Source organism: Cervus canadensis, chromosome 1, assembly GCF_019320065.1.
Source record: "Cervus canadensis isolate Bull #8, Minnesota chromosome 1, ASM1932006v1, whole genome shotgun sequence".
NCBI classification, from domain to species: domain Eukaryota; kingdom Metazoa; phylum Chordata; class Mammalia; order Artiodactyla; family Cervidae; genus Cervus; species Cervus canadensis.
In genome coordinates this window covers 74,411,105-74,423,173 of record NC_057386.1, presented here as the reverse complement: position 1 = coordinate 74,423,173, position 12,069 = coordinate 74,411,105, and the positions used below count along the sequence as shown (strand labels likewise).

At 37.0% G+C, this 12,069-nt stretch overlaps 1 protein-coding gene across 7 annotated transcripts in view; it reads right to left on the bottom strand.

The window, feature by feature from the left end:
* Positions 1 to 12,069, bottom strand: part of INPP4B (inositol polyphosphate-4-phosphatase type II B) — an 885,859-nt gene that overhangs the window by 101,165 nt on the left and 772,625 nt on the right. The window contains exon 19 of one of the 7 annotated variants that reach the window (XM_043485574.1): positions 10,256 to 11,793. The exons of the other annotated variants lie outside the window; for them this stretch is intronic. Within the exon in view, the coding sequence (XP_043341509.1) occupies positions 11,777 to 11,793 (17 nt within the window). The 3' untranslated portion in view covers positions 10,256 to 11,776. Of the gene's footprint in view, positions 1 to 10,255; positions 11,794 to 12,069 lie in introns of those variants that run through there. 7 annotated transcript variants of the gene reach the window in all.

The following is a 12,069-nucleotide window of genomic DNA, read 5'->3' as shown; positions in this document are numbered from 1 at the left end:
CTAGGTGAGTGATTAGTTTCCTAGTTAATTTCAAGGCCAGTGGAATACAGTGCACCCTTAGAAAATTATTTCTACAAATCCAACAAAGTCTAAAGTAAATAGATTCAGCTTATAAGTGCTGAGTAAGTAGGCAAGAGGGGCTTGCTTCCCCAGTGGCTCAGCGGGTAAAGAATCCTCCTGCAATGCAGGAGACACAGGAGACATGGGTTCTTATCTTCCTGGGTCAGGAAGATCTCTTGCAGAAGGAAATGGCAACCCACTCCAGTATCCTTGCCTGGAGAATTCCACAGACAGAGGAGCCTGGTAGGCTACAGTCTAAAGGATCACAAAGACTCAGACATGACTGAGCAACTAAGGTAGGCAAGTAACCAACCATAATGAAATACAATACTATTTTCCATCCTATTCTATATTTATATGCCTCACATTTCCCACAAGGGAGATATGAATCTTTTTTTTTTCTTTTGGTCTATCCCACCTTCTCTGTGGGTATGAATATCATCAGATATATGAGAATGAGAAATATTTTTTCAATTGTGATTATGAATACGTGGCAACTCTTTCTGCATAAGGTACAATTCCATAGTAAATGTTTGAGAGATACCGGTGGGATTGATTTTCATGAAGTTATCTCATAATACTGCTAATTTGTATCTGATAAAATTTAACATTTTGTGCCAAGGGTGATTGCAAAAAATTTATCTGTACAGATTTAAGATTTAGCAATGCTTTCTCCCGAAAAGAACAGAAGCAGTGCAGAATTGTGATTGAGGGGACAGGTCCTCAACTTGGACCACCAGGGTCTGAATCCAGGCCAGGCCACTGGACTTGGCATGAAAGTACATGTAACATCAACTGTCTACTTCTTTATCCATTAAATGGGTCGAACTACTCCTATGAGTGTTGCAAGGGTGAAATGATAAAGGCAGCATCTTCAAAATAATTTTGGCACATATGAAGCAACACCAAACTGTTGGCTACTACTTTAAAAAGATGGGAGGGAACAAGCATTAAGTCATTTAGACATATGATCTGATGTCTGTCCACTCACTCACATTTCTTATGCTCTTCCTTCTCTCTTTTTTTTTAAATTAAGTTTTATTGGGGTATAGTTGCTTCACAACGGAACATGTTTCTGCTGAAGAGCAAAGTGAATTGCTGTGCATATATCCCCTCTTTTTTGGATTTCCTTCCCATTTAGGTCACCACAGAGCATTGAGTAACTCTCTGAGCTGTTTAGTTATCTGCTTTATACACAGTATCAATAATAAACATATATATATGCGTCAATCCCAATTCATCCCACCCCCGCCTTTCCTCCTTGGTGCCCATATGCTTGTCCTCTCTGCCTGTCTTCTCTCCTATTTCTGAGGACAAACTATTTGTTCTCTAGCAAAGACCAGCTCCTCTATCTGTATACACCAGATCATCCCTCCTCTCACCACTGAAGGGTATCACTCAAGCAGTTCCCTCCCCTGCCTCCGACATCATCAGTATTTCTTTGTTACTGGATTGTTCCCATTAGGACACATGGTTATCATCCCATCTTTAAAAAATAATCCTCTCTTGACTCTACTTCCCTCTACAGCTTCCACCGTTTCTCTGCTTCCTTTCGTGCTGAAAGCCCTCAGAGGGTTGTTCATACATGCTGTCTCCAGTTCCTTTTCTTCTTTTCCTCATAACCCTCTCTACTGAGGCTTTAATCCCTGTGTATTCTAGTTCAGCCACTCTCAGCAGCATCATCAATGTCTTCCACGCTGCTAAATCCAAAGTCACTTCTCAGCCGTCATTTCCCTTACCTACCAGCCGCGGTGGGCAGATGGATCCCTCCTCCTCTGTTGAATACCTTCTAACCCTAGATTTCGGGATGTCATATATGTTAACCTCCTAAGTCACTGGTCACTCTTTATCCAACCCTGATGTCGGCTCCTCTGCTTGTTAACATCGGATTGTCCTCATTTGTGATCTGTAGGTCATTTCTCTTTTCTCTGAAAACTCAATTCTTTTTTTTTTTTTTGCTGACATTATTCAGTTTCATGACTTTAAATTACCTGATAGCAATTCCCAATTTGAGACCATTTATCTAACCCTCACTCCTGAATTTCAGATTTTTATATCTAACTGCATACTTGATACTTCCATGGTAAACTTAAGATATTCAAAGAGAACATGTCCCTATTCCTGACTACAAAACTTGTTCTTTCCAGAGTCCTTGCCAGCTAGTCCACAGCCACCCCATCCTCCAGCTCATTCCTGACTTCTCCCTTCTCTCATTTTCCCATCCAAACCATCAGAAAACTCTGTTGGCACCACTTTCAAAGTAAGTACAGAACCCAGCTACTTTTCATCATGTCCAGGCTACTTTTCTTAGTCCAGGCTACTACCATCATGTCTCAATTAGAGAAATATATTAGCTTCTAACTGGTCTATGCCTGGTTCTATCCTTATCTACAGTCTAGTCTGAACATAACAGCCTGGGTGTTAAAATCTGTCAAATCAGGTTAGTCCTCTGCTCAAAACCCTCCAATTGCTTCTTGATTTCCTCAGAGTAATAGTCAATACAAAGGCTTTAAATTATTTAAACTCATCGTCTACACTCTCCCCTTCACTTTTCATATTCAGACCAAATGAGCTTCTTTGCTGTTGTCTGATTGTGGAAAGCACACGTATGCCTCAAGACTTTTGCATTAGTTGTTTTCAACACTCAATATATCCTTACCCCAGGTATCCATATGGCTCACTCCCTTATCTCCTTGCTTCTTCGTTCAAACATCAACTTTTCAATGAAGCTTCCTCTATTAAATGTCAATAATATTCTGAAACCCTCTTACTTTGCTCTGTATTTTTCCACAGAATGTCACTTTTAACATATTAGGCAATGTCTTTCTTTCTTATGGTATGTATTATGTTGAGAGACATGAAAAGAATATAAAACTCAGGAGGTCAGGTGTTTTGTCCGTTTTGTTCACTACTATATCCTGGTATCTAGAATAGTGCCTGACACACAGTAGATGCTCAACTAAAATACGCTGAATGATTGAAAAGAAAGAAAAAAAAATTCACAAATTATATGACAACTTATTATCATAGAACTTCAGAACTGGAAGAGATCTTAAAAAATTGCAGATGATCTTTATTTTACCAACAAAGAAAGTGAGGTCCAGAGAATTTAAGTGACCTGCCAAAGGTCATGTAGCCAAATAAATAAATTGTGGACTTGGCAAGTACAATATCTTGGTTCTGAGTCAAGTGTTATTTCGTTATAAGTCACTGTACAATTTTTAAGGGAAATAACATAAGTTTTCTGAGAAAACTGAATGTTAAAAATGTCATAATGTACCATTATAATTGGAATTCTAAGTTTGTAATAAAATATCTGTTATCATTTTTATTTTTACCAAATATTTTTAAAATTTGTAAGTGCACTTTACAAGTTGTTTTGCTTACTGGCCTATGAGTTTTAAAGACCCTTGTTCATTGATGTTTTTTCTTCCCAATGAAATTATAAATATTCATGTGCAGAAATTCATTAAATTCAAGAGTATTAATATGTAAACCTGTAGATGAAAATGATGCTCTGCACTTGCATATTTATACTTTACAAAGTAAAACAGACTTGTGACACATCATAAAACCACTGAAATGATTCTCATGTTAAGTGTAAGTTCTGAGGATATGATGATTTTCAGGCATGTATGCATAAATACTATAGAAGGAAACGGCAACCCACTCCAGTACTCTTGCCTGGGAAATCTCATGGACAGAGGAGCCTGGTGGGCTACAATCCACGGGGTTGCAGAGTCAGACATGACTGAACACAGCACAGCAGCGACATGCATAAATGTGCACATACACTGAAGACAGTCACTTAGAAATATTGAGAAAATTAAGCATTTCTTGTCCAGTAGCAGTGCAGATCAGGGTGATTCAGCCTTTACTCCACAGTGTTGCTTCTGAATGATGTTAGCCTCTGGAGATTCAGAGAAAATAAAAAAAATACTTGGCATATTCTCTCATAGAGCCAAGGCTAGGAGGGGAGATAACATTTAAAATAATGTTTCCAATAAATCAGAAATACAGAGGCTGCAAACCAGCGGCCCAGGAACAGCTTCATTTGACCCTCAAATGTATTTTATTTGGCCTTCCTCACATTATGATGATTAAAAAAAAACCTATTATCAACTTTTAAAAATTGGGATATTGTATACAAAAATTCAGATTCACTTGAAAAATCAGAAGATACGGTAACTTTAGGTCCAGGTTCCCATATGGGAATGACTGGCTGGAGCTGGAGTGGTGGCCCTCTTTTGAAGGGATACATGCTTCCTAGTTTGGTCCAGTGTCCATCAGCTTCAGCTGGCTCATTCAGGTGAACTTGATCATTATCACGCATGATGTCTGTGGGACTTTGTACTTGCAATCCTTGTAGAAAGCATGATTCTATAATTTGCAGAATTCAATGAAAAAATAAAATTGTGAGACTTCTGCTTGAAAAGCAGTAAGCAAGCTTTTTCCTTTCTTCCTCAGTAGTATCTCTCTGACCTGTCATGGCGATTTCTACTTACTCTTTTGTGTCATAGTCCTTTGGGCATGGTGATAGCCTGTGTTCAGATCTTCAAAGGCACCTAGCCTGAGTCTGCCTCTCCAGCACTTGCACCCAGGCCTCTTGGTAGGTAAGGGTGGGAATGAGAGATGGTCACTGGACTGCGATAAGGATGGGGAAGCTGGGCAGGCACTGGAGAACCAGCGGGGGCAGAACTGGAGATGAATTAAGTCTCCATGTCCCAGACACAGCCTTCTCCACACTACTGGACTTTATTCATAACAACACAGCTAACAGTATTAAAAAGGCGTGATGACCACAGAGCATTAATCCCATGGCATGGGGCCCCGCTGAGAGAGGAATCTGAGCACTTGCACTGCTCCCATGCTTGTAATGCCAGCTGTGGTCTGAAAGATCAGAAAAAGATGCCTCAGTGGATAAAAAGTTTGAGCCTGAGGATGGTAGAGGTGGGCAATCCTTTGAAAGCCCAGCACTGCAAAGCAAAAGATGAGATCTCAAAAGAGTCCAGTGTGACTGGGTAAGAAAGGATGAAGCAGGATGAGAGGAAGAAGGGAGCCGAGCACTGTGAAGAGACAGGTGGGAGTCTGGGAGTTGAGGGCCTTGTAAGACAGGGAGAAAGATAAGCAACAAGTGAAGCATTAGCTATGACCACCTGACAAACCATTAATCAGATATTAATGGCAAACATAAAGGAAAGTAAACTCACATGCAAAACTGCTCTTAAAATTTTATACTTATGGCTGATTCATGTTGTACAGCAGAAACCAACAGCATTGTAAAGTGACCCTCCAATTAAAAAAAATTATTAAAGATAAAAAATTAAGCATTCCTTTTCACCGGTTATTTTACAGCCCCAATTCTTTTTGACAAATTCAATCAGGAAACACTCTGCCTGGATGTGAATCCTTGCTCAGATATCTACCAGCTCTGTGATCTTAGAAGCAGCACTCAACTTTCTCATCTATAAAATGGGAATAAAACAATATCCCCTATAAGTTTGTTGCGAGATTAAAGGGAGGGAGGGATGGAAAATTTAGCAAAGTATATGTCGTATAAATGTGAGTGCAGTCAGTTTTAACTATTAAAGTGATTATTTCCTCTCTTTGGATACCTTTGTTTAGTATCCAAGTTGCATTTGATTTTCATCCTTTGGGGCTTCTAACTCCTCAGTTGAAGGCAGTTTCCATGCCCCAAGGTTCAGCAAGATAGATTTTGCTCATCTTTTCCTATTCTTTCTCTTTTCATATTCCTCCAGTTTCATCTATCTATCTGCTGATGACTCCCAAATGCATACTTCCTCTTCTATGTTCTTTATCTTGCAGAAGCTGTCTTTGGAAAATCTCTGTGTGTCTTCTTTCAAATATAACTGTTTATCCACCAGACTTCAAGAACAGGGCAGTGACGTAATGTGTTTCTAGATACAGTGCCTGGTATAGGACAGATGTTCAAATAATATCTATTGAATGAATGAAAGGATCTTCCTCTTTGTTTTTCAACTAATATGTATTTGGTGTGTCTCTTCCATAAGGCCTAATGCCATGAACTATTTTAGATATAGTTGTGTCAACTGATTAATTGTTCTAGTCAATAATTATTTCCAGTGTATTAGGAAGATACTTATTGTGGTCAACCAAAGATAGAAGATAAAAGATGGGAGATTTGCTTAAAACAAATGAAAAACTTTGGATTTGTCCCTATTTGGAGGATGGGGTGCCTTTTTCAGATGACTTATCTTTGGCATTAGCAAGCTATGGATAATAAATGGTAATAAATTATTGAAATAAAATGAATTCTTGGTGGTTATCAGACAATTTTGTTAACTGGAGACAGCTGGAAATATAATAAAAGATGTGGGAGGAAAAGTGAATTCTCAGGTCCAATAACGAGTGTGTCTGAAAGTTAAAGGAAAATTATGAATTGGGAAAGGACATGAGACTAACCACTAGTAAGTGAACTAAGTCTGTGATATGCCTGATGTTTACCATCTTTGTACGAAGAAAAAGTGATGACGTGAAGGCAACCTGGGCTCATTAGGAAAAACTATGTCACAGGAACTTCATCTTCTTTTTGGAAGGACTTATAGCTGTGTGGATGAGGAAAAAATAGTATTCAATGACATAGGGTATTTGGCCTTTCACAATGTACTTCATGATACCCTTGTGAAAGACAGAGAAATACAGGCCATCTAATAGCATGAATGGGTCAACATATAGCTGGATGAACACATGTTCCCAGAGTAGTGATTAACTAGTGTATTTCAATGCATGCAATTCTTTTTTGAAATGTGCCTCAAGGATCTATATTTAGCTCTGCTTTCTCATCATTTTAATCTATCGCTTCTGTGAGTAGATAGGAAATGTTTACAACATGTGAATAAAATAAACCTTAGTAGGGCAGTAGGCATGATGGATGAAAGAAACAGGTATTTTTCAGCTTGTACTCAAAAGTGTATTATATTACAGTCATAGGCTTAGACATCAATCTCTTCGATAAAATTGAGACAGACTGGGTCTTAATCTTCTTGTGCCCCTAATATTTCAAAATGTCTAGCACAGAGTAATGCTTAAATATTACTTGAATTTTGAGAAGCCTGAGGTATAGGTCCAATTTAGCAAGGTTTATGGATTTCAATGGAGCTATTAGTGAAAGTGAAAGTTGTTCAATCATGTCCGACTCTTTGTGACCCCATGGACTGTATAGTCCATGGAATTCTCTAGGCCAGAATACTGGAGTGGGTAGCCTTTCCCTTCTCCAGGGGACCTTCCCAACCCAGGGATTGAACCTAGGTCTCCCGCATTGCCAGCTGAGCTGCAAGGGAATAGCTAATAAAAACGTAAATATCATTAATAGAATAGTATGTAAAAGCAGGGAGGCAGTCCTGTGTTGCACTGTACTTGACGCTATACCTTTGAAAAGTGAAAATGAAAGTGTTAGTTACTCAATCATGTCTGACTCTTTGCGACCCCATGGACTGTAGCCCACCAGGCTCCTCTGTCTATGGAATTCTCCAGGCAAGAATACTGGAGACCGTTGCCATTTCCTTCTCCAAGGGATCTTCCAAACCCAGGGATCAAACCCAGATCTCCTGCACTGCAGGCAGATTCATTACCAACTGGGCCACCTGCTTATAAGTATGTTTAAATGTACAAAAATAAGAGGACAATCTTGTTTGTTAAGAAAACATATGGATATACATCAGCATGAGAGTTTGGAACAATTATTCTATTACTCGTTCTCAGAATGTACAGAAAGATTTTCTTCTCTCAGCACTATTTGCAGTAATCCTGAAAAAAAATTTATGAAGTAAGATATAGTGAAAAATTCTAGATCTAAAATAAAAAACCTTCAAAACTACAGGTTTAAAACATTATTAAATTGATACACTGTAAAGAGAAAAATCTACATGTTGAGAAGAGAAATATTTGCAGTTATAAAGGAACATTAAAAAATGAAAAAATGTAGCAACAGTTCAGAAGACCATCTGTTTAACCAACAAAGAAACACGATGATTATAATGTAAAAATACAAGATGATGGTAAAGAAAGAAAAACCAACTATCATAAGGTTAATTATGAGATTTCAAAACATATCCCAACATAAAACACACCAGTCAAAAGCACATGAACAAAATTTTATTAAGTTGATTAACTGATCAGAAATCGACCACAATTATTTTATTGATTAAAATATTTGTAGAACTGAATTCTAAGGAAAAAACTACTCTAATGTTAGGAAAATAATCGCTTATGATGATGTGGCAAGAAATGCCTATCAGTGTTTAGCACATCACACATAACAATAAACTTTAGATGACTCAAATCACTCACTAAATCAGTTTATTAATTAACTGTGGAATGAAAATAATGTAATGGCTTTTCCACCACAGCTATGCACTGAGGATAAATGTGGTGTTATTGAAGAAATGGATTTCATTAGCAAAAATATTATTTTGAAATACAATATTTAAAAAGTTACATAATGTGTATATGCATGCATGTAAAGTCATGTCTGACTCTTTCCAACCCCATGGACGGTAGCCTACTAGGCTCCTCTGTCAGTGAAATTTTCCAGACAAGAATAATGGAGTGGGTTGCCATTTCCTACTCCAGGGGAATCTTCCTGACCCAGGGATCAAACCAGCATCTCTCGAGTCTCCTGCACTGGCAGGCAGATTGTTTACTGCTGCACCACAATATCAAGACACAAATAATTTGAAACTACAATATGATGATTTCTGTCCAAAATGGCATGGAATCACTGAAAATATCTAAAGCTGATAAGGTAAAAGAGTGTCCGTAGGTACTGCTGTTCAGAGTACCTATTGTTACAAAGAACCATTAAAACATCCCCACCCAACCAAATGTTGGTTTCTAAATGCTATTCTCCAAAAAAGAAACCAGGGTTCCTTGGAAAATAGCTGAACCACAAGCTGGGACAAATACAGATGAACCTAGAATAAGTTTTTTATGAAACCAGAGAATAAGAGAGTGAATCAAATGTAAAAGTAAGGAAGTAAGTGAGAAACTAAATACATAGTCTATGGCAAGAGAAGCTACCAAAAGGCCACCAAGAGCTCCTAATAGCTAGCCCTTGAACAATTTGAGCCCCAAATAAATAACAACATTAGAGGCATATAAACCAAAGAATAAAGTAAGTATTCATGAGTCCACACTGATTTCAACAAGTCATTGTATAAATAAATACATGGGAGAGAAGGAGTAATTTTTCCTTATAAAATAATTCCACTTGCAGCAATCTGACTTAGAGGATAATTTCTGAAATGTAGTTAAAGATTTTCATGTTCAAAGATGCTTACATTTTACAGTTAGAATTTGACATGGAACAACAGACTGGTTCCCAATAGGGAAAGGAGTACGTCAAAGGCTGTATATTGTCACCCTGCTTATTTAAATCATATGCAGAGTACATCATGAGAAACCCTGGGCTGGAGGAAGCACAAGCTGGAATCAAGATTGCCTGGAGAAATATCAATAACCTCAGATATGCAGATGACACCACCCTTATGGCAGAAAGTGAAGAAGAACTAAAGAGCCTCTTGATGAAAGTGAAAGAGAGTTAAAAAGTTGGCTTAAAGCTTAACATTCAGAAAACTAAGATCATGGCATCTGGTCCCATCACTTCATGGCAAATAAATGGGGAAACAGTGGAAACATTGGCTGACTTTATTTTTTTGGGCTCCAAAATCACCACAGATGGTGATTGCAGCCATGAAATTAAAAGACTCTTACTACTTGGAAGGAAAGTTATGACCAACCTAGACAGCATATTGAAAAGCAGAGACATTACTTTGACAACAAAGGTCTGTCTAGTCAAGGTTATGGTTTTTCCAGTGGTCATGTATGGATGTGAGAGTTGGACTATAAAGACTATAAAGCGCCAAAGAATTGATACTTTTGAACTGTGGTATTGGAGAATACTTTTGAGAGTCCCTTGGACTGCAAGGAGATCCAACCAGTCCATCCTAAAGGAGATCAGTCCTGAGTGTTCATTGGAAGGACTGATGTTGAAGCTGAAACTCCAATATTTTGGCCACCTGATGCAAAGAGCTGACTCATTTGAAAAGATCCTGATGCTGGGAAAGATTGAGGGCAGAGGAGAAGGGGATGACAGAGTATGAGACGGTTGGATGGCATCGCTGATTCAATGGACATGAGTTTGGGTCAACTCCAGGGGTTGATGATGGACAGGGAGGCCTGGCGTGCTGTGGTTCATGGGATCGCAAAGAGCCAGACACGACTGAGCAACTGAACTGAACTGATCTCAAATATCTTTTTTCTGAAATAGTTAAGAGGATAGTATATGTAAACTGCAACTTTAGCTTGTTTGCTTTATAGTTCAGAAAGCCATTATTAAATTCTCTGCTGCATTGTTCAATGTGACAAAGTTCAGGGTAGAAACGAAAAGTGCATTTTTTCCTAAATTAAGAGGAAGATTAAAATAAATGAATAATAATTATCATTTTTATTACTTAATAAAAATAAATTTTACTTAAATAACTGATTAACAATCCCACAGCAAATATGCAATAACATCCATCACATATTTAATATATTATAAGTATACCTGAGCACACATTCATTTGCAATACATCACACTTTTATTTGTTAATCATCCCTTTTATGAACCAATATCCTTACCAAAATTTTCTATTATGCATTCTATACACAATCATCCAACACATAAAATGTTAACAGCTTTAACTTTAGAATTATTTGATAATACTACATTATCTAATACTAAGTAATACATTATCCAATACTAAATAATTTTCAGACCAAAGTATGTATTTTATTTTATTAATTTAAACAATGTCTTATCTCCTAAAAAAGTTTATAACTCAAAAAAGAATGATTGAAATAAACATGGAAAAGAAGATATTAATAAAACTAATAAAGATAATGAAATAAATTGTAAGACACTGTGTTATAATTTGACTCCAACTATCCACAAAACTGATCTAGTTATGAATTCGCTTTAGGAGCAAATTCTACATGGTTTTTAGGCTATATCCAAGCAATATTTTACATTCAAATGAAGGTGATTCATCTAATTTTACAAATGACTTACCTACCAAATATTTTTACTTTTTAAATGGAAACTGATTGCACAGATACGATCTTCTGACAAAATACAAGATATGAATAAATGCATAATTTCCAATACTTTGGAACTCTGTTCTCATCAATAAGCAGTTTTCTGGAACATCAAAAAATGTGGCAAAATTCAGTATTCCTTAACCTCTTAATCTTACTCTGCCCCAAGTGCCTTGAACAGTTAATGGACAGAACAAATCACTAATATGGATTCTGCTTCTTTACCTCATTTTCCAGAGCACAGAACAGTGCCTGGCTCATCGCTGATGGTCAAGAAATATTCAATTAAAGAAAACTGAAGTATGCTATTTCTTTTTGACATAAATTATGATAGGCTTTCATTTTGATTCATGTGAAGTTATGAATCTGGACCAGCTTCATTAATAAAATTGATATTATTAAAAAAGAAAATCCTCATATACAGTTAAATCAAGTAGAACATTAAAAAAATCAGTGTAAACTTTCCACGTAAGTGAGTGTACTATGGAGGATGAGAAACATCTACAATAAGAAAACTTTAGAAAGCCACTGTTGACGAATGTGATTTAGAAATCGTTCTACTGTTAATCAGGTGATGAAAGATTGATGGTTCCTGTAATTAAACTCCTGATGAAGCTGTGAGTAATAAAAAATCAGGAAAACAAATTGAGAAAACAATTTAATTTGATAAGCAGCCATATTTTCTTATACTCATTTTCCTTAAGGAAAAGGGAAAGCAGATTTTAGAAGAAGAGGGTAGGGTGGCACTTTTTATCTCCAAACACTTAAGAATCTGGCTGGAACAACTCTAGGAGCAAGTCTTTGTATCACAGAGAAGTGCAGATATCTGACTTAGTTTTTGTTGTCAAAATTAATCAAATTAACAAAAAAATTTTAATAAAAGAAGCCATA